The sequence below is a fragment of the Halichoerus grypus genome, chromosome 11 (assembly GCF_964656455.1).
Source record: "Halichoerus grypus chromosome 11, mHalGry1.hap1.1, whole genome shotgun sequence".
In the NCBI taxonomy this organism is placed as follows: domain Eukaryota; kingdom Metazoa; phylum Chordata; class Mammalia; order Carnivora; family Phocidae; genus Halichoerus; species Halichoerus grypus.
The window spans coordinates 110770740-110790717 of record NC_135722.1 but is presented as its reverse complement, the minus strand read 5'-3'; the positions used below and the strand labels follow the sequence as shown (position 1 = coordinate 110790717).

The window sequence follows — 19978 nt, the reverse complement described above, 5'->3', positions numbered from 1 at the left end:
GGAGTGACCCAAGCACGCTGCACGATCCCTGACCAAATGCTCCCAGTACTAGCTGTTCCCAACACGCTGGGCACCCACCGTTCCTGTACCTCACGGATCTGTAGGGTACCTTTGAAGAAGTAAGCGGTGCCCCTGTCGGACACTTCGTAAGCTGCGTCCACGTTGGACATAAGCTGGGGGAAGGAGCTGGTAATGGTGCTGGGCCGGATCCCCGCCATCATGTGAACCTGCCGGCGCCAGAAAATCCTGTTGGGCAATCCACAAGAGCAGGGGTTGATTTAGATCTTGAGCAGGGCGTGGACCGATGTGTCCTGCAAGCCACACTGCGGGGATCATTCTCAGTGCCTCGCGCCCTTGCCTTGTTTTTAAGGAGAGCATAAGTTTTTCACCTTAGTAAATAGTTCTTTTCCCTTTTTGTTCTTTGAGCCTCCCTGCAATCCGCTTTCCTTCATTTACTTAAGGACATTCAAAACATGAAGGGGTACGGCAAGGAGATAACCCCGGTGTTTCACACATTTAAGCTCTGCACCTTCCAATTCCAGGTATCCCTTGATATAGATGTCCTTTTCCTATTCTGATTTTTTTTTTTAAAGATTTTATTTATTTATTTGACAGAGAGGGATAGTAAGAGCAGGAACACAAGCAGGGGGAGTGGGAGAGGGAGAAGCAGGCCTCCCGCGGAGCAGGGAGTCCGATGTGGGGCTCGATCCCAGGACCCTGGGACCATGACCTGAGCCGAAGGCAGACGCTTAACGACTGAGCCACCCAGGTGCCCCTTTATTCTGATCTTTTAAAAACTAAAAACTCACAAAGATAAAATACCATCCTGGTGGACATTATGAATATTACAATTGCACCAAATCTTTGTGGTTGGGAGGTGCGAATTATTCCCAATAAAGCCAGCAAGAACATTCACAATTATCAGTTATATTGAAAGTTATCTATTGAATAATTATCTATTGAAAGGGCTTATATTCTTGAAATGGATGGCTAGTTAACAGAAAATCCGGTACACACCAATTAACTCAAGTTTTAGCAACTCATCCATCCACTCATCCAAAATTATTTACATAAAACTGTGGCAGTATCACAAAGGTAATGGGCTGAAACATTCAGTGTACATGGGATCCATTTTGAATTTTGGAGGGGAAAATCATTTTTATAAAATATGAGAAGTTTACTTGACTCTGTAGAAAGTAGACTCTATACATAAAATTATTTGTGGACAGGGAAACTATAATAAATTTTGACATTTAATTTTCTAGGTAGTTCGTGTAGGAACTCCTCCATCTTATGTTGAGTTTTCCTGTTCAGTTAATTTAACAAATATTTATGGAGTGCCTATCAGCAGGGGACTGTGGCAGACATCAAAGATGAGACGCTGAACGAGACCCAGATCCTGCCTCGGGGAGCTTACAGCCCAGGAGTGTAGACAGGTTCGTGATTCGGCAGTTAGGATTCAGACAGGTACGTGATTCAGGAGTTAGGATTATAATCAGACAGTTAGGACCAGTGCTACACACTCTCAGGTTTAGGATGCGGACACAGAGCATATCCCACAGGAGGGAGATTCCACTGCATTCGGGGATTTGGTGAAGGTGTCCCAGGTGGGGCCGCGTAAGCTGATGATGAATTTGAAAGAGCCTTATGGAGAGAGACAGGTCTTTGTTCCCTACACGGCATCATGATGCAGAAGGAAAAGCACATCGTGCTTTAGGAGATGTAGACTTGAGTTCTAACTCTGACCGGCATCTCCAAGCTCAGTCTTATCATCTCTTAGATGCAAATAATAATACCTGGCCTGTCTCGTGAGGTTGTTCCGAGGATCCAGGGAGAGAATGCATAGGAAAGTGATTATAAACCATAAAGTGCCATAGAGCTAGATATTGTCCGTTCTAAACCTTATAATTTGCCTAGGCCTTACCCACCCGCTGACTGGGCACCCACCATCCACGATACACAGGGTGGCAGGCGTCCGTGGCAGGTGCAGTGGCTCGCCCCACGCCCTACACATCACAGCCTGCTCTAGAATATCTGTACTAACAGATGAAACACCGAGGCTCAGGAAGGCTCGTGGGCCCAAAGTCGTCTGTTGGTTAGGGGCAGACAGAGCCGGCTTAGGCTGCAGCTGTCTCGATATTCATCTCCACCTGATCTCATCTCCTTGTTCATTCCCAGCCTTGCCCCAGCCTTGCGATCTCTGCTTTCCTGTGTTCATAATTTGCCACCCCCCCCCACCGCCGCCCTCAGATCTAGGCTTTTTGAAGGCACGAGGGACCGCCTTCCCCTTCTCCTTCCTCTCTGCCACCACAGCATGAGCACGGGTTTGGAGAACCCCACAGATTTGGGTAACGAAAATGGATAAACACATCAAGTCCATAGCCTGTCATCTGATTTTTGATAACAATGCATTAATTGGGAACCTGATGAGAAATCTATAAAGCGAGTGTTTTTCACTTAATTCAGCACATGGTTCTGAAATGCTGACTCTTCACATCACTGTGCTGGATGCTGACCCAGGCACCGAGGTGCGTTTCTGGGGACTGCGGTGGTGGGGGTGAGGAGGTGAGGAAGCCGGGCAGGGGAGGCTCTGTCTGAATCACGTCTCTGATGAGGTACGGCAGACTTCCAGGCACTTTATCCTTGGGCACCTAACGCGGGGAAATATTGGCTTTCATTTTTCATTTAAAAATCGACAGGTGGCTCTAGGCAAACGTAAGCCCTATCTTTCATCAGAAGTTAGGGCATGGATGTCCCAAGTGACTCAGTAGGAGAGGTGGTAAAATGTAGTGATGAAGAGCACCCGCAAACCGAAAGTGTGCTTTTGGAACTTTTCACACGTGGTAGCATCTAAAATTCCTTTCTAAATCAACCCTGATTTAAGACATTGCAGGCATTGTGAAGACTAAGGGGAAGTTGAGCAGTCATTCTAAACCCAGAGTGATTTTGTGCCCTGGAGACATTTGGCCATGTTTGCGGACAGTTGTTCTATCGGCCTCCAGAGGGAGAGGTCAGCCAGGGAAGCTGCTCAGCATGCCTCCATGCCCGGGACAACCCAACCCAACAAAGACTGGTCTGCCTTGAAGTATCAGTAGTGCCAAAGTCAGGGGACCCTGGCTTAAACAGTGTTACGACATATTAAGATGTATAAACTGTGTGCGTAAGGTAGAAATAAATACTATCCATCACTTACGGAACGTTGTGCAAATTCCAGAAGAAGTTGTAATCGGGAAAATTTTCAGTACTAATGGTTGGGAATGAAGCACCAGAACACGTACCCAGAGGATTTACAAGCTTGCAGCTATAGATTACAAATGTGAGTTAAAATTGACCCCAAAACCCCAAGTATAGCAAGTAACCTCCTAATACATCTGGAAATGGATTTAAAGTATAAGCAAAAAGAAAACCAATCTGTGAACCTATTGGAAAAGAGCAGCTCCAGGGTGTGTGGGAAGCAGTCACGGAAATAAGTGAACACTTTATCGGGAGTCTGTCATCTGACCTTTGATGAGGAGGGCGAAACAATGGCGCCTATTGATAGTAGGGGATCTGCTGATTATATATTTAGCTGGACTGTTTATCTCGTGCTCCCAGGAGCCAACGTTATGCCTGGCACAGTCAGGGCTCAGTAAATACTTGTTGATTCAGTGAATGGGTGCCAGGGAGTGAGAGGAACTCATGAGATCACTGATTTTCATATTCCCTGAAATTTTCATTCCCTTTTCTCAAAGAACAGCCGCTAATTCAAGTTTGAGACTAGCTCGCTGGTAGCCTTCACCTGAGGCAGGGGCAGGATTATCCGTCTTTCTGTCCTCTGGCTTTCCGGGCGCCCGGCACACCTGGGGATGTGACCCACAGCTGCCGAACTTCCGTTCTTCCCGTGTTGCGCCCAACTGTCTTCACCCCCAACCTGTGGAAGGAGCCCATCACCTCCTCGTTGCTGGACCGTCAGGGGGATTCAGCAGGAGCCGAGCGGGGACCTTCACGGTTCATCATCTTCAACACTTTACTCTCCTTGACTCTGTTCTCGTTCATCCCGTGCCCTCGTTTCAGGGGGAGGAGGGATCTCTCTTCTTTCTGTTTTTGATGTTTGCAGTGGAATTGCTGCTTATCTCCCGCTGGGAGCTTGAAACCTGGTTTTATCATTGGATGTGGGACCTTGTGTGAGTCATTCAATTTTTGAGACTCCGTTTCCTTCTGTCCAATAAAAGTGAGAATACTAATAACATGTGCTAACACTTCGAAGCATGAATTGAGACAATGCATCTGAAAGTGGCTTATAAGCTCTCGACTACTCTTAACAATAATTTGTAGATACTGTAGAAAGGCATGTTTTCACTCTACAAATGTATTGATTGGTGATAGGTAAAACTTGGAGTTTATCAACAGAACTGTTTCTTTCTGAATTTGCCTCACTGATATAAAATTTTTGTCACTGGAAACTCTGAAATACACTCACATCCTTGACTGACATGCACTTGTTTTGGGGGTTTCACTAACCCCCTTATGTAAGAAGACGTTAGAGCCCAAGAAATCAAACATGTATCGTTCATCTCATCGAGCCCCAGAAAAACACAGCTTATAGAATTAAAAACCCAAGCATAGGCAGTGCTTAAAAATAGTCAGAGCTGTGCCTAGCATGCCTAAATTGTTTATCCCACTGGAGGAGACTGTGGGCGCCCCTGTGAATAGGCCATAACCTGTAAAGGGCCCCACCCCGAGCCAGGAGGAGGGAGCTCAGAGGAGGTGACAATGAATCATGGGTCGTAATACACCTTCTGCCTCTTTGTCTGAATTCTTAACATATAACCCAGACTCAGTCTAAGCAAATACAGTGCCACTTGTTGACTTTCCATGACGCAATCTTAAAACCAGAAGAGACACGTCCCTGGGAGACAGAAGGAGGACGATGTCCCCCTCCGTTGTGCGGGCTTTGCTCAAACCCGTGGACCCTGCAAAATGCCAGATTCCAAAAGTCCTGTCCAGGAGTAGGAGTGACTGATGTACTGTCCCTCCTTCCCCTGGCCCCTTGCATTTCCGTTTCTCCACCGGCTCCTAGTCCTGTCTCCCAACATGTCCAGGTAGTTTCCAGTTTGGGAAACTCCTGCTCGGACCCTGCTGCCCGTTCCAGCTGTGATCAAAACGGACCTCTCTTTGTTACTAACACAACTCTCAGGTGAATGTCCGTATCACCATTTCCATGCGCTCCCTGTCTTCCGCTCTTTCGCTGCTTCACTCCTCAGGCCCTGGACTCTCTCCTCACAGCTCCTCTGAAATGACACATGGGAATCATCCTGGCCAGTCTGTCCCTTTTCTTCTGTCCTCAGTCTGATGGCCCCGGCATCCTTTTCCACTATTGATCACTTTGAAGATTTATTTGAGAGAGAGACACAGAGAGAGAGCACACGTGAGCAGGGGGTGGGACAGAGGGAGAGGGAGAACCTCAAGCAGCCTCCACACGGAGCCTGGAGCCTGACACGGGGCTCAATCCCACGACCCTGAGATCACCACCTGAGCTGAAATCAAGAGTCAGATGCTCAACCAACTGAGCCACCCCGGAGCCCTCCACTACTGATCACTTTGGAAAAGAAATCCTCTTTTCCTCGATTTATGTGGGGCTCCATTAAGGGATTCTGGCTCCCATGTCAAGTGGGTTAAAATTCCAGCTGGGGAAGATACCACTGGATTAAAGGGGTGTCGGGAAAATGCTCAGCACAACGACAGCACATTGTAAGTGACCGTGAAATGCCAGTTATTATTATTAGAGTCCATTTTCAGATCTTTCCCTGCCTCCGCCATGTGGGAGGTTCTATAACCCGTGAAGCCTCCAGCTCTGAGCGCCCCCCCGAGCACCGGCCCGCTTCTGTAGAACCTGCTAGAATCATCTTCACCTTGAATGCAGCACATCTAACACCGAGATTTTCTGTATGTGTCCAGTAAACCTCCTTGGCTTTCCCGTCTGCTCTTTGACTCTTCCTTTGCACGGTTTCCTGCACTAAGTGAGCCTCTAAGTCCTGCTGGGGACTCGCTCAGGACCATTTCATCCTCATCTTCCTTTGCTACCTGCCAAGCCTTAAAAATGCTTTCCTTTGCCTGCTGATCGAAGATACATAACATCTTGCAAAATGTGACCATTAGCGACTGACAGATATTTTGAGGGGAAAACAGAATGTGGACCAGCCTATCCAACATGTTCGAGACACCCAGATGGTCTAAGAACTTTCTTCTCCTTGTGGCTGTTTAGTGACCGGCAGGTGAGGCCCAAGCACAGGACCCGCCGTCCCGTGCTTTCCCCACAAACTCAAATGCATACCCGTCAGAAGGCCTGAGTTCATTCAAGTCGAAAGGCACTACTCGCCCCGGACGTCCCAGCACAGGGCGAGCTGATCTGTATGAGTGACAGGGTCGGCTCTGGACCGGGACCCGGAGACCCGGCTGGCGGGAGCACCTTCGGCTGAGACACAGACGGGCGCACCTTTCTTCTCTCCAACACGAAGGATTTGGACGCAGGCTTTACGCTGATTCCACGTGCAAAATGCTATTGCACCTCTGAGGTCTGTTGCTGATTGTGATACGCTTGATTTTATGGGTAAAATTCAATCAGGTAAAACCCGCGATCATCTGAGAGGGGCAACTTGCTTCTCGTCTCCCTCACGGCCTGGGGCATGGGAGACGGCCGTACTACCCGCCCATCTACTGGAAAGAACGAACGTACGTGCATCCCACATACAGACACAGGCCCATGTAAGTGGGAGGTATTTGCAGCTTTCAACTTACTGTAGTTGACGCCCATGTGTCTTCAAACACAGCGCTGGAAGCTGGAATGCACCCATGTACCTTTACGTGCGGTGGACAGCGGGCCGCGGTCTCACGGTGACGGGGAAAGGTGCTGCACCCCATCCTGCTCTGGAAACACCCCATGTGCAGGTGACGCCCACACATGGGAATGTCTCCTCAACAGGCTGTTGTCGGTGACGGGGAACTCCGGGCCAGACCCCGAGCTTTCCCAGCCATCTGCGGGTTGCATTGTCGCTGTGGCTTGAAAGAATTCTTTGTTCTTTGTCCAGGCTTTGCCAGCACTTGGGGACTTTCTGGTGTAGGCCGGTTGGGGATCAGAGCTACGGAGCATGGGATCCTGGCTCCGGATGGCACCTCGGGAGGCAGGAGTGCCGGGGGGGCGGGGGGCTCGGGCTCTGGCGGGTCCTAGTGTGGCCGTGGGTCCCAGCCCCAGCCCTCCCTAGCTCCGTGTCCTTGTGAAAAGGGACCCGAAATCCCTGCCTCATGGGGCCCTCGTGAGGGTGTGATAATCGAGTGCTCATCGCAGTAAGTCCTGCTCCCAGGGAAGCCCTGTGACATCAGAGCGCCTCAGTCCAAAGAGGACGGAGAGGGACCCGTGGGCCCGTGGGGAGTGGGCGGCGGACCCGGGGCTAAAAGGGGATCTCTCCTTACTCCCTGCCTCTGTGGGGGCCAGCCGCCTGGGCTGGGCGACAGGCTGAACACACTCATGTCGCCGCGTCCCTCCCTCCCGACCTCTCCTTTCTCTGCGTCTCCTGCCCCTGTGGATCCCTTCCTGTTCCCACCCTCAGGATGTTCAGCCACGACTCGGCCAAGTGGCCGCTAGCCATTGCTCATAGTTTGATAAGAGGGGTTTTAAACATTTTTTGCTTTTTTAAAGAAATCAGTTATAATTGTACATAAGGGCCTAATATCTTTGACTTCACGGTCTCCTCTGCACCTCTTACAGCCGCTGATATCGGGCACAAGAGTAATCTCCGTGCTACACGGCGGCCAGCATCTCATTTCTTGGTCGCGGAAGGAGCACTCCCTGCGCCAGTCTAGGCCGTGTGACAGGTGACACCCCCAGCCCTCGCGTGAAGCTCCTGGGCTCCAGGGTCCACCCGCTCTGCGCCTTGCCTATCACTCCTGGTCAATGCCTACCAATTCTGTTTGGCTTTACTTTTTGCTAATAAGAGAAAGGAAGTCAATAATCAATAAGTCTCCATAAAAATCATTAAAAACAAATAATGATAAAAAATACTTCAAGTTGTTTCTAAACCTTAATCCACTGTACAGATTGTCCGATTCTCATTCCTAAATATAGCGCCTGCCGTTTATTGAGCGCTCACTGTGTGTTTGACACATTATTTGCTCGGGGTCACCTGCTCAGTAAGAAGCACGGCCAGAATTTAAGCCAACTGAGCCTGATGCTAAATCCCGGGTTCCGGGCTCTGCTCTAAAACGTTTCAGAAAAGTGGATGTCCATCCACTGTTGAAGATTGAGTTCAAGCTGTTCCTAATTTTTAAAAATTAGAAACAGTTTTGATGCTTAAAAGTATGGGATTGGTTGAACACGTGATGATGTATCTACTCATTGAATAATATATGCATCTATATAATACAAATAAAACTCATTGACATGGAAATATGAGATATTACTGAGCCAAAAGAGTTTATAAATCAGCACATCTCATAAAATCCCATTTTTGCGGACATCCCTGATCCCCTCTCGTACTTAGACTGTATCTCTCTATACAGAAAAAAAATCTGGAAGGAAATAGATGTTGAAAAATGTGATTACTCTGTTATGGGCTGAAGGTCTGTGTCCCCGCCCAGTTCATATATTGAAGCCCTTCCCCCCAGAGGGATGGGATGGTGATATTCAGATGGGACCAGTATGTGTGTGGGGGTAACCAGGGTTAGATGAGACCCTGGTAGTGGAGCCCTGGTCTGATGTGATTAGTGCCCTTATAAGAAGGGACTCCAGAGAGCTTTCTCTCTCCCCCCATGTACACAGAGAGGTCGTGTGAGCACACAGGATGATGGCAAGGTGTTTGAACGTCTCACTCCCTTATGTAACTGAGGTGTGCAAAGGCAAGGTGAGTGTTGATCCTTCTTTATATCTCCAGCCACCACAGTGGGACTTGGCCCCCCCATATGGGCCCAGTGACCACTCTTCCAATGAAGAAAAAGGAATAAAAAGTATTCAGACATACTATTCCTGAGCTACCGCTGCCTATTCTGGTGTGAACGAGTTCTGTCCCTGGTAAAGAGAGGAACGGGGATGAGTGTTGGAATGTCTTTTCCTCTCAGAAAAGAAGTGACCCCAGCAATCAGTCATGGACACAGCCCCCATGCTCCCTGCGAGCCAGAGTACCAGGAGAGAAGAGGCTATCTGAAGTAAATGCATGAGATTTCCAACAAGTCCGCATACTTGACCTTAATCACGACCTCATTCCACTAATTGTACTTTGTCTAGCTGCAACTGGTACATCTGCCCGATTTGGCTTTCACCCGAGACCTCCCTTTGTCACTGAAGACCCAGGGCCGGTCTCAGCTTTACTTCATTTGACACAATAGCTGTAGCAGGTGTCTTTTTATTGATTCCTTCCTACCCAATGCCCGGAAATGATGTGACTAGTCAAACATTAGCACTCTGTCTAGCTGCTCTACCACGTGTGTACGGCAGTTTGCTCTCACCCAAAATGACATTGGAAAGATTGTCTCCCTCTCACCCAAAATGACATTGGAAAGATTGTCGCCTTCTTTACTTGAAGCTCGTTAGGACTAGGAATGGTTACTACTGATATTAACCACCATGCCCAGCATTCCTTCACTTCTGCACACAGACATGTTTTGAATCCATATTATTTATATGCTGTGGGTCTGTTACTGGTCACTTAAACGATGAACAAGACATCCATAAAACAGGGGGCTTAAAGCTTGACCCTTTCCTACAACCTCATTGTTGGAAGAAGACTAGCATTACAGGGAGGACTTTCCTTACAGACTTTTACTCCACAGGCTAAATTATCAAAACTGCTAACACATCTGTGATATTGTGATTTATAATAGGAAACATATATTTGGTCCTCCTGGTTTCCCGCACAGAGCCTGCTAAATCCTTTGGAATTTCCGGTGACGAGAGGGACAAAGGTGTCCTTTGTTATGTTAACAAGGTGACTTTTGGAAAGCACCTGCTGGGGGGGGGGGGTGCTGGTTACCCGAGGGCACAACCAGGTAATTAGAGAGTTGGAACTTGCAGTCTCAACACCCACCTCACCCCCTTCAGGGAAGGGCCAGGGGAGGGAGGTTGGATCAGTCGCCAAAGGCCAATGATTTAATCCGTCATGCCTCTGTGATGAAGCCTCCATAAAAACCCCAAAGAAGGGGGTTTTGGGGATTTTGGGTTGGTGAACACATGCAGATGTGGGGGATTTGCACCTGGGGGGATGGAAGCTTCGCTCCCTTTCCCCATCCACTGTTCCGGGCATCTCTGTATATGGAGGTTCCTGAGTTACATCCTTTTCTAATAAACTGTTAATCTAGTGAGTAAACTGGTTTCCCGAGTTCTGTAAGCTGCTCTAGTAAACCAGTCAAACCTAAGGAGGGGTTCATGGGAACGTGATTTACAGCCAGTCAGTCAGAATTGGCCTCTAAAGTGGAGGGCAGTCTTGTAGGATGGAGCCCTTAACCTGTGGGGTCGGCTGACGTTATGTGCCGGTGGGTGGATGGCGTCAGAATTGAGTGGAGTCGTAGGGCACGCAGCTGGAGTCTGAGAATTGCTTGGTGGTGGGAGAACCCCCCACATCAGAACCAGTGAGCAGAACTGTCCTGTCCGGTGTGAGCGCTCAGCCCTGCGAGGTTTGCTGCTTCCCAGCGGCTGTCTAATCCCACAGTTACTTTCTTCCCCCTGCTCAGACAACCTTGCTGGTTGATGCGAATTCTAATCGGTGAAAATAACGCTCCCCTGATCCACACTAGGAAGTGCCTTAAGGAAGAATTTTTGCTGGATTTTTATTTCTCACAACATGACCCCAACAACTGTTCCTCACGTAAGGATGCCTGCTACCTAGGGTCTAACGGGCTCCACTCTCATTCCAGCACTTGACCGTAACCTTAGAGCACAAAACATAAAATCTAATTCTCCTTCACCCTTCTATGAATATTCCAAACTCCGTGGGTTTTTCCCAGTGATTACTCACCACCTCTCACCATTCATCAATCTCTCAGCCAACAAAAAACTAACATTATTTTTAGTAGACATACTTCAACTAGAAGACATTATCACCAAAAACCATTTCCTGTCTTCTCCTGAAAACTTCCACATTAATTTCAAACCTGAAAGGCTTAATCAAATTATATTTCCTCTCTTTCCTTATTACACTAATCTTAAATTTACTTCTATTTAATTTCCCTGAGTGATGTCCACGACAATAAAAATACTAACAAAGATCAGTTCTCCCACGGATCAACTCACACAGCTGCAAGCACAGCTATTACTACAGCCCGTCCCTGAAGATCCCAGCTTCTCCAGCATCATGAATTACTCAATCTCCTATGCCATTCAATTTATTTTTACATTTTTTTATTTAATTTTTATTTTTTTTTAGAGAGAGAGAGAGCATGAGTGGGGGAAGGGGCAGAGGGAGAGGGAGAGAATCTCAAGCAGACTTCCCTCAACCCTGAGATCACTACCTGAGCCGAAACCAAGAGTCAGAGGCTTAACCAACTGCCCACCCAGGCGCCCCTCCTATGCCATTAAATTTAAACACCAGCTCCACCTCACCATCCTTTACAACTCACAGAACTATGAAAACTTCTATTAATCAGTCCAAAAGAAACATTCCTAAAACAACAGTATTAGATACTCAAACCTCAGGGTATTCTTCAGGAGCTCTAGCTATAGAAGAGCCAATACCCATCAATATTCCTCCCTTCCCTAGGCTGTCTGATGACTTGTTGACAGCTGAAAAGTAAAGGGGCCTTGAGAAAGAGGGGTTTCAGCAGAGCGATGACTTTGGAATTAGCTATCCATCCACCCATCCCTCTGATCATCCATCCATCCATCCATCTGTCCATCCACCCATCCCTCTGATCATCCATCCATCCATCCATCCGTCCATCCACCCATCCCTCTGATCATCCATCCATCCATCCATCCGTCCATCCACCCATCCCTCTGATCATCCATCCATCCATCCATCTGTCCATCCACCCATCCCTCTGATCCATCCATCCATCCATCCATCCCTCCATCCATCCATCCATCCATCCGTCTATCTACCCAACCCCCATTACTGAATATTTACTGAGCTTATACTGTGTGCTCTCACTAGGGATACAGTGATGGACAAAACAGACATCAGATAAATCTGGGCTGGTGTTGAACTCAGCCACTCAGTGAAACTCTTACCTCAGCAGAGCACCTTGCTCTCTTTGAGCTGCTTTCTGCATCTGTAAATCGGGGATTCTAATCTCTCCTTTGCAGTGAAAGGGTTAGAAGGACCTCACGAGTATGGAGAACACGGCGCCCAGTGCCAAGAGTGTGGCAGCTGCCCCCTAGGCGGTGGTTTGGGCAGTTCTGTGGCTCTGCAGAGACCTGTGCCCCCCACCCTGGTGCCGCACAGGATGGCGCCTCCGCACGGTCCTCGCGCGGGGCCGCACCTGAGGCTTACCGGTCCCGGAAGAGCAGCAGCTCCTTCCCCAGCATGGTCACGGCATCGAAGGGGGAGCTGGAGTCACAGAGGTCCGGCTTGGATGGATTTTGAGGCGGTGCATGGGGCACCGTGGGCTTTCCCAGGAATGTTTTCCGGGGTCCTAGGATTCAAAGTGACTTGGTCAAAATGGAACCAGGAACCTAGCGCGTGTCCCCTCCTGCCCCAGAGACCCCCGTGGGCTGAATGGCAGGTGACAAGGCGCGTGGCTGTCTGCGGCAGGTGGACCCGTGTTCGAATCCCAGCTTCGCTAGTCCCTGAGTTGCCTGATAAACGGGCGCATCCGTGAGCCTCTCCAAGCTCCGTTTCTTCATCGGTGGAATGGGAGGCCGAGGACAGCACCCGCCTCAGCGGGCGTTCTGAGAAATCAAGTCTGCGAAGCACTTGGGAGAGCGCTTGGCACATCACAACTGTTAGAACGATGGTACCCGTTGTTGTGTTGTCACACAGAACTTCTCCGATAGCTGCAGGGGCGTCAAATCAGAGGGGTTTTTAAAAAGCTGCCACTCTTATTTTTTTATTAATTAGAAGTTGCCACTTTTATTTGTTTTATTATTTCCCGGCAATTAAATTCTTTGTTCTCAATCAGATGCAACTTCCCTGTGTGTTTTTGTATCATTTTCATCGACTTCCGGGCATCATGCACGGATGAGCCTTTTATCAGGCACCCGGGAAACACCGAGTGAGCTCCTGTGGCAAGGAGGCCCCGGAGGTGTGAGCCGATCCTCCTGTAAAGCGGGGCCTGCTCCTTGGGGAGAGCTGCTGGGGGGTTTTCATCCCACTCCGTGCTCCTGAGGCCTTCTCTGCCATCGGCGAGAAGTGAGCTAGGGCTGCGCGGGTCTCTGCTCTTGAGTCAGTCCCCGTGGTGCCCAGAGGGAGTGAGGCACAGAGAGGACCCATGAGAGAGAGAGATGGGTAAGCTCTGGGGGGGCGCAGGGTCAGCAATGGGGTGAGGCTTTGGGAAAAGATCAGAAACTGGAAGGTCAGGAATGTGCTGCGGTCTTTGAACACTCACTATGTGCCAAGCCGCCTGCTAAGGTCCGAGGTGGCCCGAGGTGGGCGAGGTGTGTGCTCCCTGGCCCCGTGACCGTGGCCGTCAGCATGGCGGTGACCTCCCAGTACGGAAGGATCTGTAAGGCGCAGGCGAGCACTGGGGCTCGGGCCTTCTCGGTGGCCCGCGGGAATTGCTTCACCTTGTCACCGGGCCACTCGGTGCTCGGGAGCCAAGTGTGTGCAACGGAGACATTCACGGCCCCGGTCTCTGTCACTCAGAGGCGGGACAGAGCTCACATGGACCCTGTCTCTGCAGCGGGGACAGCTGGCTGAAGGCTGCCCTGGAGGAGATGGGTCTCCCTCGCCTCAGGGCCTGTCCGCAGAGGGTGCGCTCATCTCTAGGGGGCTTGGCCAACCCTCGGGGCTGAGGGGGGCCGAGAGCCTCCGACAGGCGAAGGCCGAGTAACCAGCCTCTGAGACTAAGGGGAAAACCTGGTTCCCGGGGTTGTCTGCCTTTGATCCGTGAAAGCAAAAGCGTGAGGGTCGGAGTGCTCCAGGATTCCCGCTCAGGGCCTCTGGTGAGGAAGGCAGGGTATAGAGCTTCTAATAATTCTTTATCATCTTTGAAAGACAACTTGCAGAGTTATCTTAGTTACTTAGAAAGCTAACTCCTGAGATAATTGTGATTATCTTGGGATGCTTGCTGTCTTTGAGCCTCAACTCTCTCCGCCGTTCAGGGAGGGAAACGCTGGGAGGGATGGTGACGCCCCCGACCCCGTGTGCTAAGGGGCAGGCCGTCCATGCAGTGTAGGCATTAACATCACCCTCACCGTTTTTAGGAAGATACAAGGTCAATGATCTGCAGACGGGTGAGAACCACATATAGGAACTACAAAATGTACCCATCCTCTCCTGCTACCTAAATTCTGACCCATGCTCAAAAAAAACCAAACCCAAACAAAACCAAACTACCAAAAACCCAGACAAATGATTGCATTTTCTATGGCTCTTGAGGAACCAATGTGCTCTGGAAGAGAGATGTACAATTGAATTGTGCATCTTAGAAAAGAAAGCTGTATTCATAGCTGCTAAATAATCTCTTCATAAAAGGGCACAGGTGGGGCTACGGTCCCCAGCTTGACCTCTACCTGTGCAGGTAACTCCTGGCAACACATACCTTCTCTAAGTTGGAGACCGAATGCCTGTGGCTTTCAGGGTTAGTAGCCAAGGAGGGGTAGTGAGTGTACCGTACAAGGCCTGGATCCCTTTCACGTCATCCTTGGGCAGGCGGAATCCATAGGGATGCTGGTACTTATACGTTGGGTACATCAGTGCTGATGGGTCTGTGGAATGGGCCAGGCCCAGCGCGTGGCCAAATTCGTGGGCAGCAACGGTGAATAAATTGAAACCTGCACAATAGGAGACAGAAAAATACAACATCGACATGGGGTTTTGTTTTCAGTATTTTCTGTCTTAACAGGAGAATTGATGCCCCAATCACAGTAAACTTGTTTTCTTTTCATAACCAGATTCTTCAAAGGTTGGTAGGTTATTCGGGTGCTGAGCTTTGCTGATGATACTCTGGCGCTCTCCCCCTTGGCTAGAAGGGGCTTTGGGGTGGGAAGGATGGAAATGTAAATCAACCCTTTTGTTCCTCGTCAGCCATGCTGGATACAGAAGGACCTAATTAGAGCCACCAGGGGCAATGAGAGCCCGATTAGACTGAAGATGCTTCACCAGTTCCCTGCCATGACATGCTACCCCCTGTCGTCCACACACATTTCACAGGGAAGACTTGCAGACGATGGGCACGATATCCTGGGACTTTAAAACCCATTCCCATCACACTTCTCAGGAGATGAAGTGTCATCTCTGAACAGAGCCTATTTCCAAGTACATGTAAGAGACAGTAAATGCTACGTAAAGAAAGAGAGCCGTGGGGAGGTGGGGTCGCTGCTCCTCGAGATCATAGGCATGAACCAGAGTTCAGACAGGTCTACAACACACGTGAGGGTGGGTCTTTTCCCTTATGGTGTTCCCTTTTGGATTTTTGGCTTACTTGTTTTTCCTAGCCAGCCTCCCTAGTTAAAGGGTGGCTTGGGACGTTGAACCTCGGGGTTTCATGGTGGAGGCCCAGAAGAAGGTACAATATTTTCCAGGTTATGGTGAATTGTGCATATATACCATTCATTCCCATAGTCCACTTCTCAGCATTGTCGAAATGGGTGTCGCCTCCCAGGCCTTCCCCAGGTGCAAATGCGTGGGCGAGAGTCCCTCGAGGGCCGTCGAATGGATAGGAGTCCCCGTGATCTAAAGAGGTGGGGAGAAACGCCAACAGCCATGAGTCCTTCTAGCAATTTTGGGGACATGCTTCACATTACAGGGAATGGACACCTTTTTTTTTTTTTTAATAGTGTTGGCACTTCTCATACAAATAGATTTACTTTCTAATATTCATTTTGTATAAGAAGTTTACATGTCAAAGAGTAATCGTCCATTGAAAAATTAAGAGGGATATTTGGCATTTCAAAGACAGTTAGCATTTAAAATAAAAAATGTTCTTTTGTGACTGTTTTATTGCAATGCCTACGTCGTGTACAAATGTCTTACAAAAGAAGCAGCAAGCAGCCCCTACAGCTGGAATGTGTGTGTGTGGGCAATTGTCTGATTCAGCTAGGACAGCAAGGGCACATCGAGCAAATGTGTGTGCTTTGTTTCTACCGTGCAGGACAATGCGCGGAGGTACCAAAAGGAGAAGGTTGCTCTGGAATTTCAATATACTTTCCCGTATCAAGCTCATGCAAGCAGTAAAGGTGTCTATAAAATCATAACTTTTAGTACTTTCTATGTTTTTGTTTTGCTTATATTTAATTAACAGTTTATTATAAATTTGATAAAAGAGGAGAGAGAACAAAACGAGGCATATTGTAGAAGCCACGTTTCCCGGTTTTTCACAGGGTTCTGGTGCGCCGTGTGCCAGGGTTCCTGGATGGTGGGCTCTGAGGACGCAGGGACACGCAGCACAGCCCCGCTCAGCTTGTGTTGGAGGGGAAAGGGCGCAAGCGGGCAAGGTCAAGAGAGAGGCTGATGCCAACGTCACGGCCTCCAAAGCTGCCATGAGCTGCGCCGCCACGTCACTGGGGTGGCCCTGTTGCCCGGGGGGAACAGGACCTGCCACGGGCCAGGTCACACGCAGGGCCGCCTCTGAAGGGCTCACACTCAGGACCTGCGTCACCTTCTCTCCCCTGGCTTCTGAGCATGTACTTCCCAGGACCTGAGCCTCAACTCAAGATCAAGACTTAAAGTAACCGGGACCCTTAGCAAGGGCGTCTGGCGGGAGGAGGCCGGGGTGCGCCCTCCCCGCAGCTACTTGGAAGCTGAGAAATCAAGGCATGTTGTGACCCTTGGTTTGTCTGCTCCCTAGACAGGCAGCTCTGGGAAGGGCCAGAGCCGGCCACCACGCCCCGCGCCCAGTTAGGCCTCCACTCTGACCGGGGTGAGCGGGGGCGCAGAGGTGGGTGGGCTGGGGCAGGCCTGGGGGCTCCAGGAGGTGTGGGCAGGACAGCAAGGCCGCTGTCCCGACCACAGCCCGCCGCAGGGGGAGCGTGGTCAGGGCCTCCGTGGCGTGGACTTCCTTCAGTGGGGATTCAAGGTGGGAGACTCCTGGTGGATATGGAAGGCGGCGCGCGGTGGGGAGTAGGGCCACGGGAACGAGGTCGGCTGGCCTCCTAGCCAACGGGAAGGAGCGGATCCACTCTCCCGCCCCGTCCAGCACGACCGGACATGCTGAGAACTCCCCCGGGTCTACGTCCTGGCGGGACGCACTCATGACCTTGCCATGACCTTGGGCTCTGCCCATCACACTGTGTGTGGATGAGGATCGCACTGATCGCTCGCATTAAAGGTTGAAGGGGACGCGCGGGGACGTGTGTCCCGTGGATCAGGAGGAACACCCAAGAAGTACCTCCCGTTTCAAACGATATCATGATATCGGCCTCTCCCGCGGTCACCCTGGCGAAGCTCAGCGGCACGGCGCTGCTCCAGGTCTGCAAGGCCATCTCTACTGCTCGGTCCACCTCCGCGGAGGTCATGGAGGGCGTGTATTTGGAGATTCTGCAAACACAGAAGGAACACGGTTTCCTCCACAAGCCCTCCGCTGAGGCAGAATCAACAGTCGGAAGGGTCCACGTGAATCTGCGATGGGGGTATTTTTCTCCCAAACGGTAATGCTTGTTTTGCTTTTGTATTTGCTACGTTACTGGACTGTGAGGAGCAATCAGGAAATCACCTGCCACTGAAATGGCTGGGCTCTCTTTGTTACGAGATTATCCCGAATTTTAAAGACCATAACCTGGGGTCATTTCACAAGGAGCAAGAACCCATTTCCCCTAAAATGGCTTTAATGGAGAAGGGACCTCTTTTTCCCCAGAAGGGACTGAAAATTTTCAATTGTAAAGAATTGAGTTTTGAGGTTTTGCACATTCTTATTCAAAGGCCACCTGGGATTTCCCCCGGGGTGGGGGGGGGGAAATGTTTGTTCTTAAAATAATGTGTATCTTAAAGAGGAAGCGTTGGCTTGAGTCTTTCATGAGGTCCTGGTAGGACGCGCTGCCCCAGGCTGCAGGGGCTGGGGCTTCCTGACAGCAAGCGGAGGGAGGGCAGGGACAAGGAGCTACCACCCGGGGCCTTGGCGGGACCTCGGGCGCAGCCGGCACCCTGGATGAGGACGAGCGCCAACCTGGGCAGCAGACACCTGCCCTGCTTTCGCTCTCCAGCTCCTCATCCACCCCTCGCACCTTGTAGGTGCTTAGCAAACACTTGCTACACGGATGAACTCCGGAATAAAAGCTAGTGGTGTTTCAGGCCTTCCGGGTGGCGGTCCAGTTCTAGCCCCTGTGAGGACTCCCTGAGAAGCTGGGTAAATGCACACACAGGTGTGACCCGTAGACCTGCATGTCAACAGGTATCCCGGGTGATTCGGACAGAGGTGGGGCTGCCTCCCCCAGGAACCAACTGGGGCGATCCTAGTGACCTGAAGGGCAGGGACCGGGTCCCACAGAGGGTATGGTAAATAGCGACCCTCAGTGGAGAGGGAAGGAGCACAGAGTCCGCACCTGGAGACCCAGGACACAAGAGGGGTAACTGTAAATACTCTGTGAGCCCATGCTCCACGCTAGACATGGGCCCGGGTGTGCCCCGTCTTCACAACGACCTTAACAGATAATGATGATGTGCATTTTATGATTAGTCAGGACTGGAGCCCAGTTCTGACTCCAAACGTCTGCACATAAGCACTAAGCTGTATTTTGTCTATTTTAATCCCCTGGGTTCTGTTAGAAGAGGTTATTCTGAGTACTTGGATAGCGTCCAGCGCGTTCTGTGCTTGCTTGCTTGCTTTCTGGGGGCGGGGGAGCTGCTCAGGGGCGAGTGGATGGGCTGGGTGAGTGTGCTGAGGGGGCTTCGGGGCCGTCCAGGGAACCCTGTCACAAAATACACTTCTCTGAGTCTCCGATCAGCTTGATGGATTCCCCTCGTCTATGCTGTGCGTCGTTACAGACTAAAATTCTGTGATACACTTTAAGAAAATAAAGGGAAAGACTTCATGGATTTATATACGTTTTTCCTGGTCAACTCCTTATGGGGCGCTTCTTCCCCAAAATGTCCTGATTTTCGTGGCCTTCTTGGGCGCAAGCGGAGTGATAACCGTGTTCGGAGCGCCACCTTATGGACTCAGGCTGGTCGCCGCCAGCGTGCGGCCAGGAGGAGCCCCCGGGGCCCCGGGCCCTTGCTCGACCCCAGGGACTCGGGACCTGCCGCTGAGCTGGTGCGTTTAACAACAGGCTCCGCGGCCAGACTTTCTCATCTGAGGGCTTTGCTGACGCCCATTCTGCACCGCTCTCCCTGGTGGTAATTTCAAGCCGCCCCCCGGTCCCACATAGTTGGGAAGAGATGAGTAGCAGCACGCGGCTCCCAACGCGGGATAAAAAGGTGAACGGCCTCATGAACACAGACAGTAGCCAAGTGTGGCAGAGTGATCAGGAGGCAACGTCTGATCACCTTTTGTTTTTGATTCCATATAACATCCACAAGGTAATACGTAATAGTTGGTGTATAAATATAATTTATTTAATTGCAGGGATGAAGAGCTTAATTTTTAATAATGGCTCTGTTTAGCGACCAGCTTGCAAGAGGCTGGGGCGGTTAACAGCTGGCTGCAAAATTCCAGACAGGTTCGAGACCGGCTTCCGTGAGCCGTGAGGAGGGGACTGTTGGAAGGGCTCCGTGAGCCCTGCGGGGACTGTTGGAGCAGCCCGGCCTCGCCCCGTCCCCAGGTCTCGGCCAGCTGTGCTCTTCCTAAGAGCAAAGTCTGGCCCCACGCCTGGCCTGGCTCTCGGCTGCCCTGGGCGGCACCTGCCCGCTGGGCCACCCCACTGCACGCCCCTAGCTACCGGACTCCTCTTGCCCTGGGAACCCCCTCACCGTTGGCCAGG

The 19978-nt window shown here is 50.5% G+C and overlaps 1 protein-coding gene across 1 annotated transcript in view; it reads right to left on the bottom strand.

Moving 5' to 3' along the window:
• The window catches only part of MMP20 (matrix metallopeptidase 20), a 47150-nt gene that overhangs the window by 18895 nt on the left and 8277 nt on the right, over positions 1–19978 (bottom strand). Inside the window, exons 3-7 of the mRNA XM_036068516.2 lie at positions 17452–17600; positions 15672–15797; positions 14735–14896; positions 12456–12597; positions 110–246 (exon numbers count right to left, since the gene is read on the bottom strand). Of these exons, the coding sequence (XP_035924409.2) occupies positions 110–246; positions 12456–12597; positions 14735–14896; positions 15672–15797; positions 17452–17600 (716 nt within the window). The remainder of the gene's footprint in view (positions 1–109; positions 247–12455; positions 12598–14734; positions 14897–15671; positions 15798–17451; positions 17601–19978) is intronic.